This window comes from Solea solea, chromosome 8, assembly GCF_958295425.1.
Source record: "Solea solea chromosome 8, fSolSol10.1, whole genome shotgun sequence".
Lineage (NCBI taxonomy): Eukaryota > Metazoa > Chordata > Actinopteri > Pleuronectiformes > Soleidae > Solea > Solea solea.
The window spans coordinates 9,318,172-9,338,920 of NC_081141.1; the positions used below are offsets into that span (position 1 = coordinate 9,318,172).

At 41.0% G+C, this 20,749-nt stretch overlaps 1 protein-coding gene across 4 annotated transcripts in view; it reads right to left on the reverse strand.

Moving 5' to 3' along the window:
- Positions 1-417: 417 nt before the first annotated feature.
- The window catches only part of grin1b (glutamate receptor, ionotropic, N-methyl D-aspartate 1b), a 47,643-nt gene continuing 27,311 nt past the window's right edge, over positions 418-20,749 (reverse strand). For 2 of the 4 annotated variants that reach the window (XM_058635262.1, XM_058635261.1), the window contains 14 exons: positions 18,473-18,623; positions 17,794-17,880; positions 17,528-17,663; positions 17,227-17,354; positions 14,977-15,141; positions 14,277-14,395; positions 13,562-13,674; positions 13,331-13,479; positions 12,963-13,120; positions 12,696-12,857; positions 12,069-12,178; positions 11,612-11,757; positions 5,769-5,876; positions 418-2,826 (listed from right to left, as the gene is read on the reverse strand). In XM_058635262.1, coding sequence (XP_058491245.1) covers positions 2,761-2,826; positions 5,769-5,876; positions 11,612-11,757; positions 12,069-12,178; positions 12,696-12,857; positions 12,963-13,120; positions 13,331-13,479; positions 13,562-13,674; positions 14,277-14,395; positions 14,977-15,141; positions 17,227-17,354; positions 17,528-17,663; positions 17,794-17,880; positions 18,473-18,623 — 1,798 coding nt within the window. In that variant the 3' untranslated portion in view covers positions 418-2,760. The remainder of the gene's footprint in view (positions 2,827-5,768; positions 5,877-11,611; positions 11,758-12,068; positions 12,179-12,695; positions 12,858-12,962; positions 13,121-13,330; positions 13,480-13,561; positions 13,675-14,276; positions 14,396-14,976; positions 15,142-17,226; positions 17,355-17,527; positions 17,664-17,793; positions 17,881-18,472; positions 18,624-20,749) is intronic. The other 2 variants (XM_058635263.1, XM_058635264.1) reach the window with 1 other exon arrangement.

The window sequence follows — 20,749 nt, forward strand, 5'->3', positions numbered from 1 at the left end:
TGCTGTACGTTTACAACAACATGTTTACCTCACAGGTACAGCCAGCTACGACAACAGTAGTTAATCATTTTAGTTATCATATAATTATAAATATCAATCAACCTTTGACAGAAAATGAAAAGTGTTCATGTTTTGGAAAAATTGATTTTAAATAATTGGAGAGATAATTTTGCTTTTATTGGAAATTATATTTTGTATTTTGTGGATGGGAAAACAAGCCTTAGCTTAGCATTTAGCGATATTAGTGTTAACATTAGTCAATCCTGTAACCTGTATCACATCGTTCATTTAATGTACTTTTGTCTTTTCAGTAGCTCTTACTGTTCTTCAGACTACAAGAGAACTATTATTTGACAGAAATCACTTGTGGAAAACCATCATTAGCTTTAGCATTGGGATAAAACTTAGATTTTAAGTAACGGCCTATCTATGGAAAAGTTGTACTTTGTATTCATTTAGTCCGTCATTGTGCACTTAGCAGGGAAGCACAATAAAATAACCTCTTCAATGGTCACCATGTTTGTTGATGCCTGCAACTTGGTACTCGGCACTGCCCTCTAGAGGAAGTATTGCGTAAATGTCCATACCAAAGCAAAGACTCACAGAGGTATGTAGGGTTGTGACAGAGATAACGTTTGAACAGACGGACGTAAAATGGACGTAATGGGAATATAAATGGGCCTTTACTGGTTCACTGTCATTGGCTTATACGAAATCAGCCAAACTAGCTTTCACTTGCCTTATCATGTAATTTCTATAATTGATTAATAAATTAAACAAAAAACAAAAATAGCATTAGCTGGTGGATTAGCTTCAGGCAATTCAGTTGTACTGATTGAATAACGGATAACTTCAGTTATTTTCTGCTTGAAGATCAGCGTTAGCCTGATTCTCTCAGAACTTTGGTTGTTTAGCTTGATAGCTACATCTGCTATTGGAGCTACAGCCATTTTAATTACATTTTCTTTCATATCTGTAAATAAATTGATTAATAATAACAAACTTGTTCCTTTCATTTTATGTCTTCAACTTAAGTTGCAGCAAGTTTTATGCTATTTATATCTTCACGTTACATTCATGTTACTATTTTAATTATTTGATGTCATTTTTGTTTATTGTTCAGTTTGTTCATTAAATTCTATGATACCCTTTAAAGATGAAGACTACTGTTAGGTCTCAACATTATGTGCCTTGAAGTAATGTATTGTTGCTGCTGTACAAAAGATGTCAATATAAATTTGTTGGATGTAAAAATGAAAATTCCTCAGTCACTCTGTGTTTTTCTTGTTCTCAATGCAGCTCTCAGCTCTTTGATTATCTCCATTCAAATGTCTATAGTTTTTTTGTTTTTCAACTTTATTGACAGGGTTCATTAAAAAGATTTCATTCTGCAGCGTAAAAACCTTCCAACTTCTGCGGGCCTGTGTGTGCAGGCCTGTGAGGAGCTGGGAGGTTTTCACAGGACATCAGTTTCTGTTATTGGCAGTGTTGTGGAGGTAGACAGAGACTGACATCATCAGCAGGGACACAGTGGTAGTAGAGTAGTGACTACATTTCCCAGCATGCTCTGTGAGTAAAGGGGGTGTCCAGCCTCTGGGTCAGGAAGTAACACTGAAAACAGTTAAATTACTCCACTGTATTAACCAATGTTAGGTTGTTTTTTGTTGGCAGATACATGATACATTTTAGACTTATTCTGAATGATCTATAAATGTAAGATTTTAAGTCAAACAGTCCTCTGGGAAATATCATTTTAAAGTTTAGGATAATGTAAATATTATATGCAGTATCTATATTCATGTATATATATACATACGTGCTTGAATAACTTTAGCATTAATGGTCCATTATTACCTCAGCCCACAAGTATTGTTTTTAGTGGCTCTGTGTGTCTGATTGTCTGTTTGTGTTTGTGTATTTGCCAGTATGACCAACAGAGGCTTGTTGCGTGAATGGTGTGTTTTGTTTGATATCTGTGGCTCCATGGAATAGAAAAGCTTCCTGTCACAGAGGCTTGAACTGCCTACCACACTTTAATCAGTGAGAGGTTTCTTAAATAACAGTGTCCTGATTGACAATATCCACATGTGTCCATGTCATCAGATTACCGGTCACAGGATTCCTGATTAACAGGTTACTAACACAGGTTCGTTATTGATGGGTTCCCAAACAACAGAGTAGTTCCTGATCATCAGGTCTACAGCTGAATTAGGACCTGACAAATGTGAATCAATTCCCAATTATCAGGTCCTAATTGAGTTCCTGATTGATCATTTCCCAATTGACAGGTTCCATTTTGATAGGTTTCCAATCAACAAGGATGTTTCCGACCGTCAGGCCATCAATTATTAAATGACAGTTCTGGTTTGATAATTCAGTGCAGTCACTCAGTGCGACAGTGCTATCTGTATAACATCACAGACACGTACCAAAATAAAAGCAGTCTAAGACAGTTTCTTTCAAAATAAAACACTTGTTTTTGGAGGAAGCTTACAGCTACAGGCGGGGCAAGGCGAGTGTGTGTTTGGTGTTGGTGAAGTGGGATCACAGATGGTGTGTGTGTGTTTGTGTGTGTGTGTGTGCGTGCGTGCGTGCGTGTGTGTGTCAGATGCCTTCCAAACACCACCATCTCCTTCCTGTCTCAGAGGATGCTGTATCTGTCCATCTGTGTGTTTATATAATGTGTGTGTGTGTGTGTGTGTGTGTGTGTGTGTGGCTCAGCAGCAGCAGTGAAGCTTGCTCTCTCTCTCTCTCTCTCTCTCAGACCACAGTGCTGACGGAGGGATCTGATAGGTTGAGCTGGCCAGTGATGTCAGTCGGGTACGGCTACAGGTGGAGGAAGACAAACAGAAAAAAAAGGCGAAGGACACGCACACATTAATTCATTTAACACACACATCAGCTGCCTACACTGCAAGACACCTGTTCCACTAGGTTATCTCTGGTTCTTAACCCTGTTCTGTTTAGGACTCATGGTGTTGCCCAGTCAACCGCTCTATTTCCAGCATGGAACGCCTTTTACATGAAGTGACCTGTCGTGACACAGTGGATCACATGACCCCCTGTGAGTGTTCTTTCTTCTACTATAGATACTCAGGACAGGACACATCCACTGATGATGTCAATTATAATTTTGTCTGACCATTATGATCCATACATGAAATTCTTTGAGGTTAATCTTGTGGTTTGAGTCATGAGAGCTCATCCAGTTTCATGACCTCAGCACCTCTACAGCGTTTATATGTTTGACATCAAAAGCAGTAGAGAAATATTAGGCAGCTGGTGTAAAACGTTTTCTTTTCCATCAGAACTAACATGCCATGACAGAAACCTAAAAACTGATCTTCTCTACAGTCAGTTAAAGATTAAAAATGTCTGTGGCCCAGGAAATGTCAGTAAAACAATTCAAATGTATTATATTGCCATAGCCACAGTTGTTATTGTTATTGAAACTGTTCTTGTTTGGACCAGTTAATAATCTTCTTTAAAAGAACATGATGTCAGTTTAATAAATTCTGTTTCCATTTACAGGAGAAAAGTACGAGTGGACACCAGTGTGATTGACAGCTGGGTGCCTGGTTGCAGGTGACACCTGTGAACTTCCATGAGTGTTTGAGCTTAAATGCATAAATGTGATTCGTTTGACTGAAATATTTGCATAATGTGAGTTAATTAGTTGCTTGTGCTGTCACTTAACAAGTTGAACATTCCTGAACTAAGCAGCAGATCCACAACGTAGTTCAGCCCAATTCAAAGGTACAGGGCAACGTTTCAGTCTCCACTTCATATGTGTGAGTGCAGCGTAAGAAAAATGATTAGCTCTCTACATACAACATCTCTATTATTTATGTTCATGCTGTTTTTCCACAGTATTTTTTTTCTTTAAAAAGGACACTTGATGTTTTCCTTCCTCATTCTGCTGCTGCTGAATTAAACATCATTCTCCGTCATGTAATCTGAACTCAGATCAGCTCAGCTACAAGACACATTACATTTTTATGCGTCTGCTCTGAGCAGCAGCAGCAGAGCAAGGCAGCACAGCGACGGCTCAACAGTTCAGATCTCAATAGTAAATCTGCAGATTGATCCTTGTCATGATTAACTGTCTGTACTGAACAATACACTTTTATTTGTGTTGGTTTCTTTTTTTGAGTATGAGCTGCAACAACAGACAGTGAATGTCTGATCTTTAGTTTGATTTTATTCTGTAACTACCACTGGTTGGTTACCATAGAAACACAAGAGATCCCCATCTATTGGGGTAAGTATTAGTGATGTCATTGCATTTGTCTTACGTTTGTGTCCACTCTGATTTAAACCAATGTCACACACATATTTGGCTTTTTAAGAAAGAAAAGCGTGAGCAGAAAGTAATTGCGAGCTGACGTGTTTTCAGACTACAGGTCAGTCATGCTTGCAGAGGAGGACAGAGGCAGTGTGTGTGTAGAAACAGCATGTAGAGTCCAGACACCATTCAAATCCACTGAGATAGAAGAAAAACACTCATATAGAAAATAAAGAGAGATGATCACAAAGAGAAATGAGCCATAGTCTGATTTCCCTTACCCCTCCCACACAACCCAATGTATTTCCACCAAAATCTGTATGTTACTCATCGTTGAAACTGGGCTGCAGCAGAAAATAAACCATTTAATGGTAATTACAGACAGTGCCCTTTTTACACTCCCTTACATGAAATAGACAGTGTATCTGGAGAGACTAGGGAAACAGAAAACACATTTCAAATTCCTGAGTTGTTAGAAGCAGCAGTCTTTAACACACTGTTAAAGAAAATGTATTTTACAGGATGAATACGATGGCAAAATGAGTCAGAGTGTCTTGACAGAGAAGACACAAACCTTGTCTTCTACTCTGTGACACAAAATGGTATTTTCTATTCCAAACTGAAGCTGAAAAAGACAAGAGTGAAGCAGGACACTTCCACAGACGTCAACAAGGATGATGGAAGTGATGAGGAATATAGATCTGTCAAGACATCGAGCTGAATCCTGTAAATCCTGTAACAACAGATGTTTATTTTCTCTAGGAGAAGAAGCAGCAGCTCCTCAAACTGTCACCTGGACAAGATGTTGGGGACAAGAAGAGTTAAACAAAAGAAACAAGTCTCCACCAACCGACCACTGAGGGCAAGATCCAAGGGTTAGTGTGTCTGATAATAGTGTGCGATATTTTGGGCATCGAAAGTGAGATGAAGGGACAGAGACAGGAGAGGACAGGGTGGAAAAAAGACCAGACAGGGAGGACTCAAAGACAGTAGACATGACAACAACAGACAAAGAGTTGGGATGAGAGAACAAAAGGTCCACAGAAGAAAAGAGACCACACAGTCTGACCCTCTTCACTTCTCCTTTGCAAGAGGACGACATGAATCGTGTGAAAAATATAACCCTGACACAACAAATGTCTAAACCTCCAACAAGACGAACCCTAACCTGACTGGACGGACCGAACGGACGAACGCAGCTGTCTTCAAAATCTGTCGACTTGTCTGTCTTTACTGGGAAACATGAGCTGATGGATTTGAAAAGATGACTGACAGACGGGTGGCTGAGAGAATTCTGCAAGGAGATGATGGAGGAGGAGAGGAGGGGAGATGTTGATGAAAAAAGAAAATCAGTGACAGAGGGAAGAGGCTACGTAAAGTGAAGGAATAGGGAGATAAACAGAAGAACAGATACAAATGAATATGATGCAGAGTGGAGGTGGAGGAAGAAGAGGAGGAGGGTGGGTGGTCTTCATCTCCTTACCGTGGTGTCCCCGGAGGCCCTACGGCGTTTGAGGTCGGAGGTCGAAGTGATGGACCTAAAAGAGGTTTTCAGTTTTGGCTCGGGCTCTGCTCTACCACTTTTTCTATCCTAAAATAAATCATACGATAGGTGCACACACACATTAACACGCAGCAGAGACACTCTTCTCACTGATACTCACTGATACTAACACTGGCCAATAATCTCAGTGTTCACTGAAACTAACTAATACATATACTCGCTAATGAACAATAACACTCACTGATAATTAGCTTGCTAATAACCGCTGAGCTCACGGATACTCACTCTTATTGCTAATATTCCCTAATAATCACTTTGCTCAATAATAATCACTGATACTAATACTCACTAACACTTTCCAATTGTAATACTTTTTAGTTATATTATTTAATACTCAATAATATTAGTTAATATTCAGCAATAGTTATAACTCACAAATATGTAATACTAATATACTAATTCTGTCTCAAACTCAGAAATATTCCCTGGTATACTCACTAACACTCAGATATAATCACAGCCGTTTTCATTTATCCTTGCTACAGATACACTATTGCACTCTGTGAGTGTTTGTAATGTAATGTAATGTAATGTAATGTAATATAATATACTGTGTGTGTGTGTGATGACAATGCAGCTGGACTACCATGTTCAAGCAATGCAATGTATTGCAGTAGTATAACAGTATAATATGCATGTATACCAACAGACAGCAGTGAAAATACTAACAGACTCATACAGTGGCATAGAAAAGCTCAGTAAAGTAACTATATACTGTATTCTACAGTGAAATATTTTAAAGTCCAGTATATAATGTATAGTGTATAAATATTACAGTAAAGTGTTCTACTGTGTACCCTGCAAATGTGTGTGAGATGTTTTTTTATTCCTGTCCATGTATGTTGTTGTAAGTGTGTGAGTCCTGTAGATGTTGAAAAGTGTGTTGACATGTGTATGTGTCCTGTACATGTGTGTTGACATGTTCCAGTGAAGCTGGTTCCTGTTTAGGATGAAGTAATGCTTCAGTAAAACAAAGAGCTTCACTCTGTTTTACTGTCCACAGCCACAAACACACAGCAGGTAAATCAACAACAATCAACATGAGGCTCAAACACATCAACACAAATTAAACTAAATACAGCAAAGGAAACACATCCTGGAACACGGGGGAAGGGAAACAGATTAGGGGTAACAAAGATGGAGGATGAGGCCTTGACTGAGGCAGTGACAATGTTACACCTGATCACATCAGATCATTATACCAACATTGTGCTGTTATAATGTCAACTGTGTGTTTGGTGTGTGTGCGTGTGTGTGTGCGTGTGTGTGTGCGAGTGTTTGTGTGTAAACGAAAAAGAGAAAACACAAAAGGGAGGGGTAGCAGCACGTGGATGATGATCACATGGTGTTTGATTTGAAACATCATATTCATTTTGACCTTTGACCCATGACAGTTGAAGCTAGAGCTGGGTATCAGACTGAAACCATATAGTCATTATAGTTTCAACATTTACCTTCAAACTTGACAACTTGCCTCATATGTTTAGAATCACTCATATTTTTGTTTTTGTCATTAAACCACATGTTCAAAAGTAAAGAATTTAAACATGTCCATTGCTACATTAGCATTCCCCTCCCTGCGTCCAACATCACCTCATTACCTCATTATTTTGATGAAGGGAGCATTTATTCACTAGGTGGCGCTGTATCTCCCTATAAGCTAGTGTGTATTGACTCAGTTTCCTGGTGAGCTTTACATCACAGAAAAACAATCAGCGAACGGCAAGATGGATCATGCTGTGGTTCTGAATGTTTTGTTCGTGCTGTACATGTTAACCACGATACAAATTAGATTAAGCATGGCTCTCTCTCTCATGGTTGCTCTGTTGTCTGAAGAAAGACACCCCTGACGTATGATTTACGGCAACAGGACTGCAGCAGTACGTCTCCTTCTACTTCCGGGTCAAAGACGGGTGAGGAAATTTTAGTTCAAGGATGTACTTGGGAAGTACAACTGGAGTACATACTCGCCAAGTACGGGAGTACGCAAGTACAGAGAAGTACAGCGTAGTATGCAAGTATGCATATTGAGAAACGGCCCAGGTCTGACTCCGGTCGACTAAGAAATAATTGGACTATGAATTGCATTATCCAGGTACGTTAGTCCAACTAAGACTAGCTCGATTTCAGAAGGACTAACGTGTTTACTTGACATTAAGAAAACCAAATTATTGGCTTAGTCTGACTGAAATTGGATTTTTAACATGCATGTAAACACACTGAAGGATAATGCTTTTCATATTTACTTGAAACATAATGCATCTGCTCTGGACATAAAAAATTTCATTCTGATCATTCTGGACTGAGTAAGCCAGGGATTCCAAAACTAAACTCAAAATCTCAGTACCAGACAATCACTGTTTGAATCTGAACATGAGATTTGATCACAAGAAAAAAAAAAAGAGATAATCACCAGGAGAAAAGTTTCCCAAAATACCCAGCTCTAGTTTGAATTCATTAAAACTGTCAACACATTCACTTTAAAATTTAAAACAAACAATCAATAAAACGACCATAATAACAGCCTGAGACCCAAACAGGGCATCACACAGGTGAATATCGGCCCTGCATGGTGAGAAGGACCACACACTTACTTTAGGGCCCAATCAGGACATGTAATGGCGTGTTTCCACTAGCACTGCTTGGCTCACCTCGGCACGGCACAGCTATTTTGCCTTTCCATTAGCGATAGTACCTGGTACTTTTTTTAGTACCTGCTCAGGCAAGGTTCCAAGCAAGCTCAGCCGATACCATGTGTGACGTCGCCAGACTGCCGTGCACTTATTGGTCAGAGTGTCGTCACAGGAAGAGACATAAGGATCAAACCGAACAATGCTGAACTGTAGATCAGTTAAAAAGACTTAACAATCCTGAAAACGTGGGTTAATCCTCAACATTTAGCTAGGAAAAGTCTAAAATCTCATAATTTAACAGAGGAGTCCGGTGCATTTAGTGACAGCACTATTCAGTGACTGTGTCAGATGGGGTCTGGGTCATAGAGGAAGTACTGAACAAATCTCTTTAATTAACTGATTCTAATGATTCAGTACATCAAAAATTACTGCTTTACAAGTCACTAGTCAATAAAAACAAAGTCACGGCAGTTTCATGCAGCCGTGCTGCGATGACTCCGCCCACATTGAGGAGGTACTATATTGTAATGGAAAACCAACTAAACCATGTAGAGTCGAGCCGAGGCAGTACTATATAGTGGAAAAACGCCGTAATCCTGTTTCAAGCATTTCTACTTCAATTCAACATTTAAGTCCATTAGAGGAGACGGTTCAGAGGAAGACTTTGATCACAGTATCAGGCAAATAAAACCAGTATGAAACAAAACATCACTGATCCTGTTCCTGTGATTCAGCATTTTGCTCACCACAGTCATCAGTAAAATGTCCTTAAATATTCAGCGTTGCTAATGTTTCACTGCTAAATATAGTGACTGTAAACCACCTGAACACAGCTGAAGATCTGCACTCACAGTCAGTTACTGTGTTTGACTTTTTATAGAACAGTAAAAATGAACCGACAGTGTTTCACTAAGAAACCTGTAATGGATTAAGGCAGTGCTAAGCTTTCTGGACATTAAACTATGTCCCTACTGTAAGTAGTAAGCAAGTAAAACCTGCATCTCCATACACTCCATCAATCAACCAACTAATTAGTTTTGCTCGACAAAATTTAAGAGTCCCAGATTGCTTCCAATTTATGCCTCAGTCATCTTAATAGTTACCATATGCTATTCTCCAGCTCTCAGTGTTGTATGACCCTGATCTGTATATCCTGATCATACTAACTGTCACCTTATTTATTTGTATCAATAGTTATGTTGCTACTTTCATTTTATCTTCATCATGGACGGATTTCATTAAGTTGCTGATACAATTGAAGGGTTAAGAGATTCAAGACAAGGGGTGTCAGAGGTGATCAGTGAGAGAGGCACAGGGAGATTGTGTTTTGGCTCAAAATTTGACAGTGACAAGAAGTGCTGCATTTGTTTCTGTCCAAAATATGTCACTTAACATATACTTTTTTATATAAATTGTGCTCATTTTAGCAGCTTACAACAAATAAATACAGTATTACAGTTCAGCTTGTGCATTTTTGTACCGAAAAGACGTGATATTCCAAAATGTTCACACCAGAGCACAATTAGTATATCATCAAAATAAAAGCTGTTTGTCCTGTGTGATCACATATTTCTGGTTTCACCTCATGACGTTTCTGTTGATCTGTGTGGACGCTGTGATTCAATCTTCATTTCCTCTCACAGTTTTCTGAGAGCTGAGCGTATTATTTGTGATATTCTCCACCGCCACCCCTTCTGCCTCAAGACAAGGCTGTTTGAAATGCTAATCATCCTCAGATGGCTGTTAGCCTTTAGAAGCGAGCGTTTGAAGTGCTAATTCAGGCAGAGAAGTGATCATTATTAATGTGAGGCCAGCTGCTGACAAGTCAGAAAAACATCTGGAACAATATTTTAACAGAAATAATCTTTGTTTTCTGTAATCTGGTTTTCTGTTGGTTTATCTATATTTATCTATATTTATATGACCATCCTGAAAATGTCTATATTAGAATCATCAGCTGATCTCTGTGGTCATTTTATCTTCTTTTTGATGCTCCAGTTATCTAATATTCTAATCAAGAAAGAAAACAGCATTTAAATTTACAATATATGACTAAGTTGCCAGTCATCTGTAGTGTTAAACGTAATCGTATGTGTTTTCATTGTATAATCATACATCATTTTATCATATGATGTATGATTTGCCATCTGTTTTCATCAGGTCACTCAGGTTCAAGGTTTTAGTACCACTGTAAATGTGTTTTAATGATCTAGTGCCTTTGCACACACCCTTGTTATTGGTCTGTCTGCTGCATGATGTCATTCAGCTCTGCTGGAGACCAGACACATTTATTTATGGATCAGACCTGTGAAACATGCAAAACCTATTGAGGATTTCTTTTCATCTATTTTGTGACCTCTTTGTTCACACATTTATGTTAAATTATAGCTTCTCTCATTTATCACATTATAATCTTTATGTCATATAAATATAAATATATGGGTATATGCTACACTACCCAGTGTTGAGTTGAGCTGATCACAGACTACAACTCTAACCCAACAACATGGAAATCATTCAACTTTAATATGAAACACTGATACGACTGTGAGATTGTCTGTTTACTGACTGACCTGTGCCACACACATAAATAGTGGATGAAGCACATGTACAGCATTACATGTTTATGATTCACAGCAGTGACAGAACACACTGAGCTGAAGAACATAACCTGAACCACAGCTGCAGTATAGAACTGGTGATTTAAATTTCAATAGCAATTTAAATGAGATTTATTTCATGCTGTACTTTTCTTTGTTAACGTGGAAAAATGTCAGTGAAATAAACATCAGAGATGCTCTACAACATAATTGCAGGCGCTACTTGAGATGAAGCAAGAGACTCTTCCTGATAGATTCCTTGGTGGTAAGGTGGTCTAAACCTCTACAATGTTTTGCTTTTTACAGACTTCAGATATTTTTTCTCCACACAGATCAACAGATTTGTTTCATTATTCATAGACTAATTGATTATTTACCATACTACTTATTTGTTTTTCCTCAAAGTCAAAAATATCACTAAATCACAAAGAAAAACGAATAAATATTCCTTCAATGACGATCAAACTAAACTTTGCTATAAACACTAAATAACGATTCAAATAAAAACATCTTAAGATGAGATGGGTACCTGCAGGTTCTTCCTCCACACGTTCACAGCAGCGAAGGCGAGCTGCATCTGTTTCCTTCGAGCATCTTTGTGTCGTTTGTAGGCGATCTCAATGAAGATAAGGAAGATCCCGGCAACGATGCCACCAGCAACCAACATAAACACACCTGAGGAGGACCAGTGAAGCCTTTACCATCGATATCTTGTTGGAACATAGTTCATTCAACATGATTATAGCTCATTCAAGGAGTCAACTTGCAGAACACATGGCCCTTTGTTTAACAACAGAGGGTCACCTCCTCCCAGCAGAACTCCATATCCTTCTATTTAAACCAACTATTGATGTGGCATTGTGTTTTATCAATTATTAACGTTTGAATCAGTATTATTATTAATGTTTGACAGCCAATAACTGATACAAAAGCAATTGATCCAGGGTACTGTCCCAACAGTCTTCACCATCTGGTCTAAATCCTACCTGCCATGTTCTCGAAGGTAAGTGTAGCAGGGGCATTGCTCCTGGAGTCACACTCCTGGTATCGGACCCACGTCTTGTCCAAATCCTCCATGAAGCCATTCTCATGAGAACTAAGGAGAAACAACAGAGTTCTTTAAAGTAGATCAAAGGTGAAATTGAAGGAAGTGATGTAGGCATTCAAGAAGAAGATACTAAGGAGAGAATCAAGCTTTACAAAAAACCACAGACAGTAGGGTATCAGTATAAAATCACACAGCCATCGACTGGTGTAACTAGAGTTTGAGTAGATGTATGGATACAGTAGGTAGCTGCAGTAGAGCAGCGTTCAGGCCGTATCCACACGGAAACACAACGAAACGCAAACATGGCTGTAGCACATACTGTGTGCCAGGCCTGTAAGTGGTGCTGCAGCACCACTACATGGAAACTGCAGAAGACGACGTTGAGCATGCACATATGGCATGTGCACTGTGTTTTAAATAAATAAAAAAAGCAGAGAAAGAATGAAGAAAGCCAGGGGGACTGAGGTAAGAAAATACGTTTTAAAGCGAACTGACTCCAAAGAGATTATACAAGGTGAGTGAACTAAAGATTCCTGCAGATTATAATTAAGGTTTTTATTTTAACCTGAGAATGGCCAGAGAAACATTCTGTTTCCACGGACTATCTTTCCTCATTCCAATTCCAAAGCCAGAGCGGAAGAAAAGCTCTCCTGTTGTAACTAGATCACACTTCTGTGATGCTTCAAACTCCAGCACAGCGCTGTCCCAGATGAAGGCATGAAGCTTACTGTAGGAGAAGGGAAGAGACAAGGGAATATGTATGTTGGAAATGGAGCTCAGCAAGATGCAGGTGAAGAAAAGCTGATTGGACAATAACTGTATAAACGCCTACTTGTCTCTGACAGCTTGGATGGCCTCAGCAGCGCTCTCATAGTTGTGTTTCTCCATGTGCCGGTACATGGTGCTCAGCTCCACCTGTCGTCTGAAGTAGATATCCACCGAGCTCTGCTTCACTGTGGCGTATATGAACTTATCTGATGGGTTACGCAGCTAAAGGCAACAGAAGATTAGGTCAGAAATGAGCTGGGCTCAAACTTACACTGAAGGACAGGTTAAACCGGATAAAGACAGGTTAAAGTCATAGTTTAGGTTTTATTTAAAAAAAAAAAAAAAATTAGATCAGACGTACGGACACATAACCATGATCACACACAAGCTATGTGTGTGATCATCATCACACACTAGCACACCATGTCTCACCCTGGGGTCATTGATGCCAGTGATGCGCTCCTCAGGCCGGTCCAGCACCAGGAAGGCTGCCAGGTTGGCAGTATATGATGCTACGATGATCATGGCAAATCCTGCCCACACCATACCCAGAATCCTTGCTGAGAAACTCCTGGGTGCTCCTGTACAGAACAAGGTGATGTGTTGTTAACCCGCTGAACGCAAGAATGCAGGATGAATGGACGAGCAGAGGACACTCATCACCTTCTCCTATCCCAGAGTTCAGCAGTACTCCCCACGAGAACCACATGGCGGAGGACAGGGTGAGGGCATCTTCTTCTTCTTCTTCACTGTTCACTTTAAACCTTCCAAACGGGCTGCACACACACACACACACACACACACACACACACACAAACATACACACATGTGCACACCCACACAAACATACACAAACATACACACATGTGCACACACACACACAAATATACACACGTGCACACACACACAAATATACACACACGTGCACACACAAACATACACACATGTGCACACACACGCAAACATGTGCACACACACACAAACATACACGTGCACACACACACAAACATACACACATGTGCACACACACACAAACATACACACATGTGCACACACACACAAACATACACACATGTGCACAAACATACACACACGTGCACACACACACAAACATACACACACGTGCACACACACACAAACATACACACATGTGCACAAACATACACACATGTGCACACACACACGTGCACACACACACAAACATACACACACGTGCACACACACAAACATACACACACGTGCACACACACACAAACATACACACACGTGCACACACACACAGACCAACAAAATGTCAACCGAAGAAAAATATCAAGGGTTTCATTGTCACTAAATACAACATGTATTGGATTGTAATTGCATTATGACGCGTGATTACCTGAACCGGTCTAATAGGTAAAGCATCACTGCCACCACATGGACCGACAGACCGACTAACAGCCACAGTGTGCTCTGGAATGGCTGCATAAATGAATCAAGAGTGCTGCGAGGGATTTCCTGAACACAACACAAACAAATTGTCATCATCATTATCAACAACACCATGTTAAATAATAACATCCAGATTTTAGAGTTATATTAAAAGAATGTCAGCCCCGAAATCACTAAGCCGGTGATAGTCCAGAACTTTCTTTGTCCATGCTATTTTCAGACATGAATTCCGGATAATGTCCACATAATTGTGTCTAGACATGTTCACACAGTTAGATATTGTCTGGATCAGACACATGTGAGGCAAGGGGGTTGTTAGTGGGTAAATGTGTCCTGAGAGGGGAGATCACTTGTCCAACTGCCAATGGTGCAATGCAATCTTAAAAAAGGGAAGTATTTAAAAGAGAGTTGGAAAAATAATGTGAAAAAAAGCAAACATTTATTGTAGGTGTGGGCAGAGAGCTAAGGAGATGGAGAATTGCCTCGGGTCCTCTGGCTATAAAGCTTGTGTGTTAATGAGAGTAGGTCAGTACAGAGAGCCATGCTCTGAAAACTTCAGTATTTTAACAAGCTGTGGTTGAAACTCAAGCAGAAAGCAAACCATTTTCTAGTAATCCTGCCTACTGTAGCTTTAAGTGTCGGCTCACCTTCTTGACGAGGATGGTGAGCCCCTGGTATTTAAAGGGTTTGGAAAACTCGATGTACTGAGCACGCTCGTTGTTGATGGTGAGGGGGGCGACGATCATGTCAGCGAGACCTCCCAGCAGCTCCCCCATCATCCCGTTCCACTCCTTCTTGTTACTGTTGTTGACCTGGATGCAGAGAAGAGATGCTGATGTTTCCAGTACAATACAGAAAAATCAATGCCAACGTTGTCACAAAACATTGGTTGAGGTAAGTCGAGTTGTTATTGTCAGACACCCGATGACAAGGTGAAGATGAATTTTATCAAGGTGAAAAGAACATCATTTCTACCGTCTTCTCATTGTTGTTTTTTTGGGGACAAAATGAGGAGAGAATCAGACATGAGCTGCTCAGAGATTAGGTTTCAGCATAGACTCATGGACTCATGTTAACACCAGGTGTAGACGTGATGAGATTAAAATCAAATGTGGATAGAAGACATGTCGGTGTCGGTTGAAGAAGCTTCTTGGATGAAATGTGAAACCACTTAAAGAAAAACTTTAAGTCCAGTTGCTAAGGCATGTTTTAACATGGGATGCAAATAAATATGTGGAATTGAAAAAAAAAAGGACAGATGTGAGTGAGGAGGTGGAAGCAGGCAGGGGATGTAGTTTGGAACAGCAAAAAAGATGCAGATAGAGAGACAGTAATGCTTTAATGTCTCTCAGCCTCAACAAGGTCATAGTCGGGGACAGAATGGTGGTCTCCATAGCAACAAGCCTCAGCGATGTACTGGTGTTGAATCAGTAAACAGGTCAGAGAGAAAGAGAGAGAGTGAGAGAGAGAGAGAGAGAGAGAGAGATGTAAGATCCACAGTGATGAACTGTTATCATGTGCACAGCCTCAGTGATGTAATGTTACACACAGACACACAATGTGACCAGCAATCTACAGTTTAAAGGAAGAATCCTGGTATGATAAAATGGAGGCAGGACAGGGTTTGGATAAAGAGCTAAATGCTGATACTGTTGTCATGAGAAGCTGCAGTTTACTCTGAATCAAACGCTAAAATAGGGGAAACCGTTGAGCCTTTCTCAGCCAAGGAGACATCCATACTAACACATTTTTCCAAAAACTGCATCCAGATGAGAATTGTGTTTACATTTTTAGCCTAGGTCCTCCGAAGTCTGAGGAACAGTCAGCCCACACAACTCAAGGTTATCTAAAATATATTTCATTTTTCAATGTAGTTGTAGAACAAATAGTAGTATGTTTTGTTCGTTTTTTCAGTCAGTTCTAGGTATGTCTTGTATCAGTTTTATTAATATTTATTATATTTGATGTAATGCTGGAGGAAATGGAGATTTATCTACGCAGATGCCGGCATGTGATGTATCTCAGGCTGAGAAACCACCATGGACTTTTGTTACCATGTTACTAAACTCCCCACAGATTTCTGATTTGGAACAACAGATTAACAGAATAAAACACTATTTTTACAACAATAGTTTTTCAATGTCCTATATGCAAGTCAACTATTAAAACAATGCAGTCAACTCTATAATTGTTTTTAAATATTCAGAGCAGATCATTTCTGACATGAGGTAGTAGGACAAACGCAGGTTTGATCAGGTGAAATAAACCTTGTTAAGTTTCTTCTTCTTGCAAATTCTTAATTCACAGATGCAGATTCTTCAGAACTAAACCCTGTTTAAATAATATGAAGAATGGGTTGAAATAACATGGCAAGTGTTAAGTATTAAATGAAAAGAAGGCTTCAAAATTATTATATCACAATTATATCTTTTATAAGTCTCCAGGCTCCACCAAGCCTGTTGTTGTGTTGTTGTAAAAAAGTTTCTTATTCTTCTAACTTCTTTAGGTTTAGGTTCTTTAATGTAAATCATTTGGAACATGAATCACCACATTCGAAGGAGCCGGCGATTTGTGTGACTGACATGGTACAGCCCATGTCATGGTGCTGTGATGCATTTTTATAACATCTGAATGATGAATACACACTCGTGAGGATCCACACTAGGAATTGAGTCACACCTCATATTAAAAGGGCTCTGCAACTATACTAACACACCTGGAAATTTGGTTTCTCGGTTTCAGTATTTCCTAATAATTAGGCCACTTCTACATTTTAGGGGCTTAAAACACTGATACTGTGGTGGGAAGTTGATTTAAAACAAAAATGGAGTAGTCTGAGACGTCACACACACAAAGTACTTTACATGAGAGGCTAAGATAATACTGGAAATACTTACTCGCTCCTGCGTGCCAAATTTCCCATCAGCCACCAGGTGAACCTCATAGGTGAAGTTCATGCTCATCGCCAGCTTGATGAGCAGGTCAATGCAGAAACCATAGCAACACTGAGGAACGATGGGCTGACCTACATACACACAAGTACAAATTAATAAGATAAATCAGTGATGTGTGTTTTTCTAGACTCTTTATTTATTTACTTTTATATAGTTTTGTGGCAGAAGAGACTCAGACTGAGATATTAGGGCATTTAAAACATTAGAGAACACCCTCACATGGCCATTTTAAATGTCAGTGTACCTGGTATGGTACCATTGGGTCCAGTACAGATCACCTTCTTGATTAGGACTCCATTAACCGTGTACTCCTCCTTACATGTCCCATCATTCCTTGTTGGCTTTACGTATACAAATGGTTCCTGATGGATCGTCACAATCTGAACACAAAACAGACAAACATATTACACAGTCTATACAAAATAGAGGTGAAGCAGCAGTGGCAGTAGTAGTAGTAGTAACATTAGTGGTATCAGTAGTAGCAGCAGTATTGGTCGTAGTTGCAGTAACCTTCAGTTTAGTCGACATCTGGTATCCAACTGGTTTCTCTGTCTCTCCTCCAGGCCAGATGATCTTCCTTTGAGGGTTCATCACAACCTGAAGCACACACACACACAAACACACACCCTTACTGTGACAAGGTGACTAAATGACAGCATCAATACTGCATCTGCACATCTATATTTAAAAAGACACAAGATTAGTGAGACAGTGAGACTGCAAATCATAACAGCAGAGGACCAGGTAACTACAGTTGCCTTTGCATACCAGAAAGGATGTCACTGTAAACAAGCCTGCCGAGGTCTCTTTCAGCTAATCAGGTTCCCATAGATATGTTTTAAAATATTATTTATTTAGTGTGTACAACTTTTGGGTAATAGTCTAAGATAGTAAGCTCTATGCTTGTGTTGTGGGCTTTTGCTTCAAAATGCAAAACACAGACTCTAGTGACTTTGTCTGTTTGGGTAGAGGTGTTAATAACAAGGTTTAAAACCATGTGTAACCAGATTTAAAACTAGGGGAATACCCAGATGTAACCACTTCTATAATCATGTGTAACCTGGTTTATAATCAGGTTTATAACCCGTTTATAACCAGGTCTGTAATCATGTATCACCAGGTTTATAACCAGGTGTGTAACCTGGTTTAAACCCAGGTGTATAACCAAATGTAACCCTGAGCATTCTACCTGTGATCCGTTGAATACTCCAACCTGGACAAGGCGACCTGGTTTTTGTTGGTAGTTCAGGATGCTGTAGGTAGCAAAACGTCGGTCACCATCGTCGTTAAACTCGATCCGCCCAGTCAGACCGTCGGGGTACTTTAATGACATCAGCACCCTTAGGAGCCAATCAGAGAGCAGAACAGTGCTGACTTGCAGTTGAATGAAAAGGTGGTTGAATTTATAGATGAGGATATATGATAAGTCACATGACAATGCTGCTGCTGTGGTGTGAGGAAATGGTATATGCCTTGAGGTATCAAGTCACATGACACAGCTGCTCCTGTGTTAGAGCAGAGACTTAGTGTGATACTGAACATTGGAGGAGCTTTACTAGCCCAGTTGTGTCAGTCGTATTTCAAGCTGAAGCCACATCAAATCAGTGAAGCGTCTCTGAGTCTGAGCTTTTATCTTCAGCTGCAGACAGAAGAAATGGCTCCACTTGTAGTGTTGTACAATTCAAACTGGATACACTCACACTTTTTCTCAACAGTATTTATGTCCAACCCTGGATCAGCTGTTTTTTGCAGTATTTACTGACTGAGTTGACAACCACTTCATGATCATTTCAGTGACTTACTGAAAAATAGGTTTTGATGCATTACATTACATTACATTACATGTCAGCCTTAAGCTGCCTGGGGCTGCAACACGCCCAGCTGGCTATCGATGTTCCAGCTCGTGTCAATCCTGTGTGGCGTTCACCGCAAAAAGACTTTGCAGACGGCCAAGCTAGCCTGTCTGCCCGTGACCCCCATCTCCCTTCTGACGGCGCCACAGGCGAAGCCTTAGAGGAGAAGGAGGTCCCGGGGGCTAGTGTCAGCTGGGGCTCCCAGCTCGACCTGGCCACGGTTCCCCCGCTGGAGGAAGACTTCCTAGACTTGGACTGTGGGGACGATGACGATGTCCCCTTGAAACTCCTCATTTTAGAGGATGAGGACAAGGATGACATATTCATCACTCTGGCCCGAGCTTCACGCCAGATTCGCCCTGTATAAGTTCAGGATGCTGACACATGCATCCCTGCTATGTTTTGTGCGTCAGAACAATCTGAAAGAAGCGTATTTCCACATCCCGAGTTATCCTCCCCACAAAAAGTATCTGAGATCCGCTTTCCAGGGGATCTGTTACGAGTACCGCTTACTTCCTTTCGGCCTGTCTTTAAGCCCGAGGGTGTTTGTGCGGTGCACAGAGGCAATGATAGCCCCGCTGAGGCGACAGGGCATCCACTTGGCCACATATCTGGACGATTGGCTGCTTTTGGCACAATCGGAGCAGGAGGCCAGGGCACACGCGTATTCTCATGCAACACCTGTGCGACCTGGGCTTCTTGATAAACATGGAAAAGAGCATGCTGTCCCCAGCTCAGGACATACTCTTTCTGGGTTTGTCCCTGGACTCGGTGACGTTCACAGCACACCTCTCAGTGGAGCGGGATCAAGCCTGCATGAGAGTGCTGGTTATGCCGGGGTGCGCCAGGGAGCTGCGCCACTGGTGTGTCCCGTCATTTCTAACACACAGGGTGCCCATGGGCTCCGTCCTGTCCAGGAAGACGGTCACTACGGACGCCTGCCTGACAGGTTGGGGAGGGATTCACGAGGGCCGGTCTGCGAGGGTCTCACATAAATTTTCGGGAACTTTCAGCAGTGTTTCTATCCCTGAAACATTTTCTTCCGTCTCTCATGGGTCATCATGTCCTGGTGAGGACGGATAATACCACGACAGTGGTATATATCAACCGTCAGGGGAGGTTACGCTCCCATTGGTTGCATATGCTGGCACGCAAACTGATCCTGTGGAGCTGCAGTCGCCTCCTCTCCCTGAGAGCCACGCACATCCCGGGAGTCTTGAACACGGGCGCGGATCTAGTGGGCTTTACACGGGGAGTGGGCTTTACACCCAGAGGTTGTGGAACAGATAAGGGCCTGTTACGGTCAGACCGTGGTGGACCTGTTTGCGTCGGGAGAAGACGTGCAGTGTACACAGTTTTCCTCTCTGCGCAGTAGCACTAGCGCACGCCTGGCCGCATGAGCTTCTTTACGCATTCCCCCCGCTGGCCTTGGTTCCCACCACTCTGTCCAGAGTGAGGGAGCAGGGCCACAAACTGATTCTGATAGCCCCGCATTGGCCTGCAATGCACTGGCTGGCAGAGATATATCAGCTGTTGCGTGCTCGGCCCTGGCAGCTCCCGCTGCGCAGGGACCTGTTGTCGCAAGGGGGGGGGGGACAGTTTTCCACAAGCAC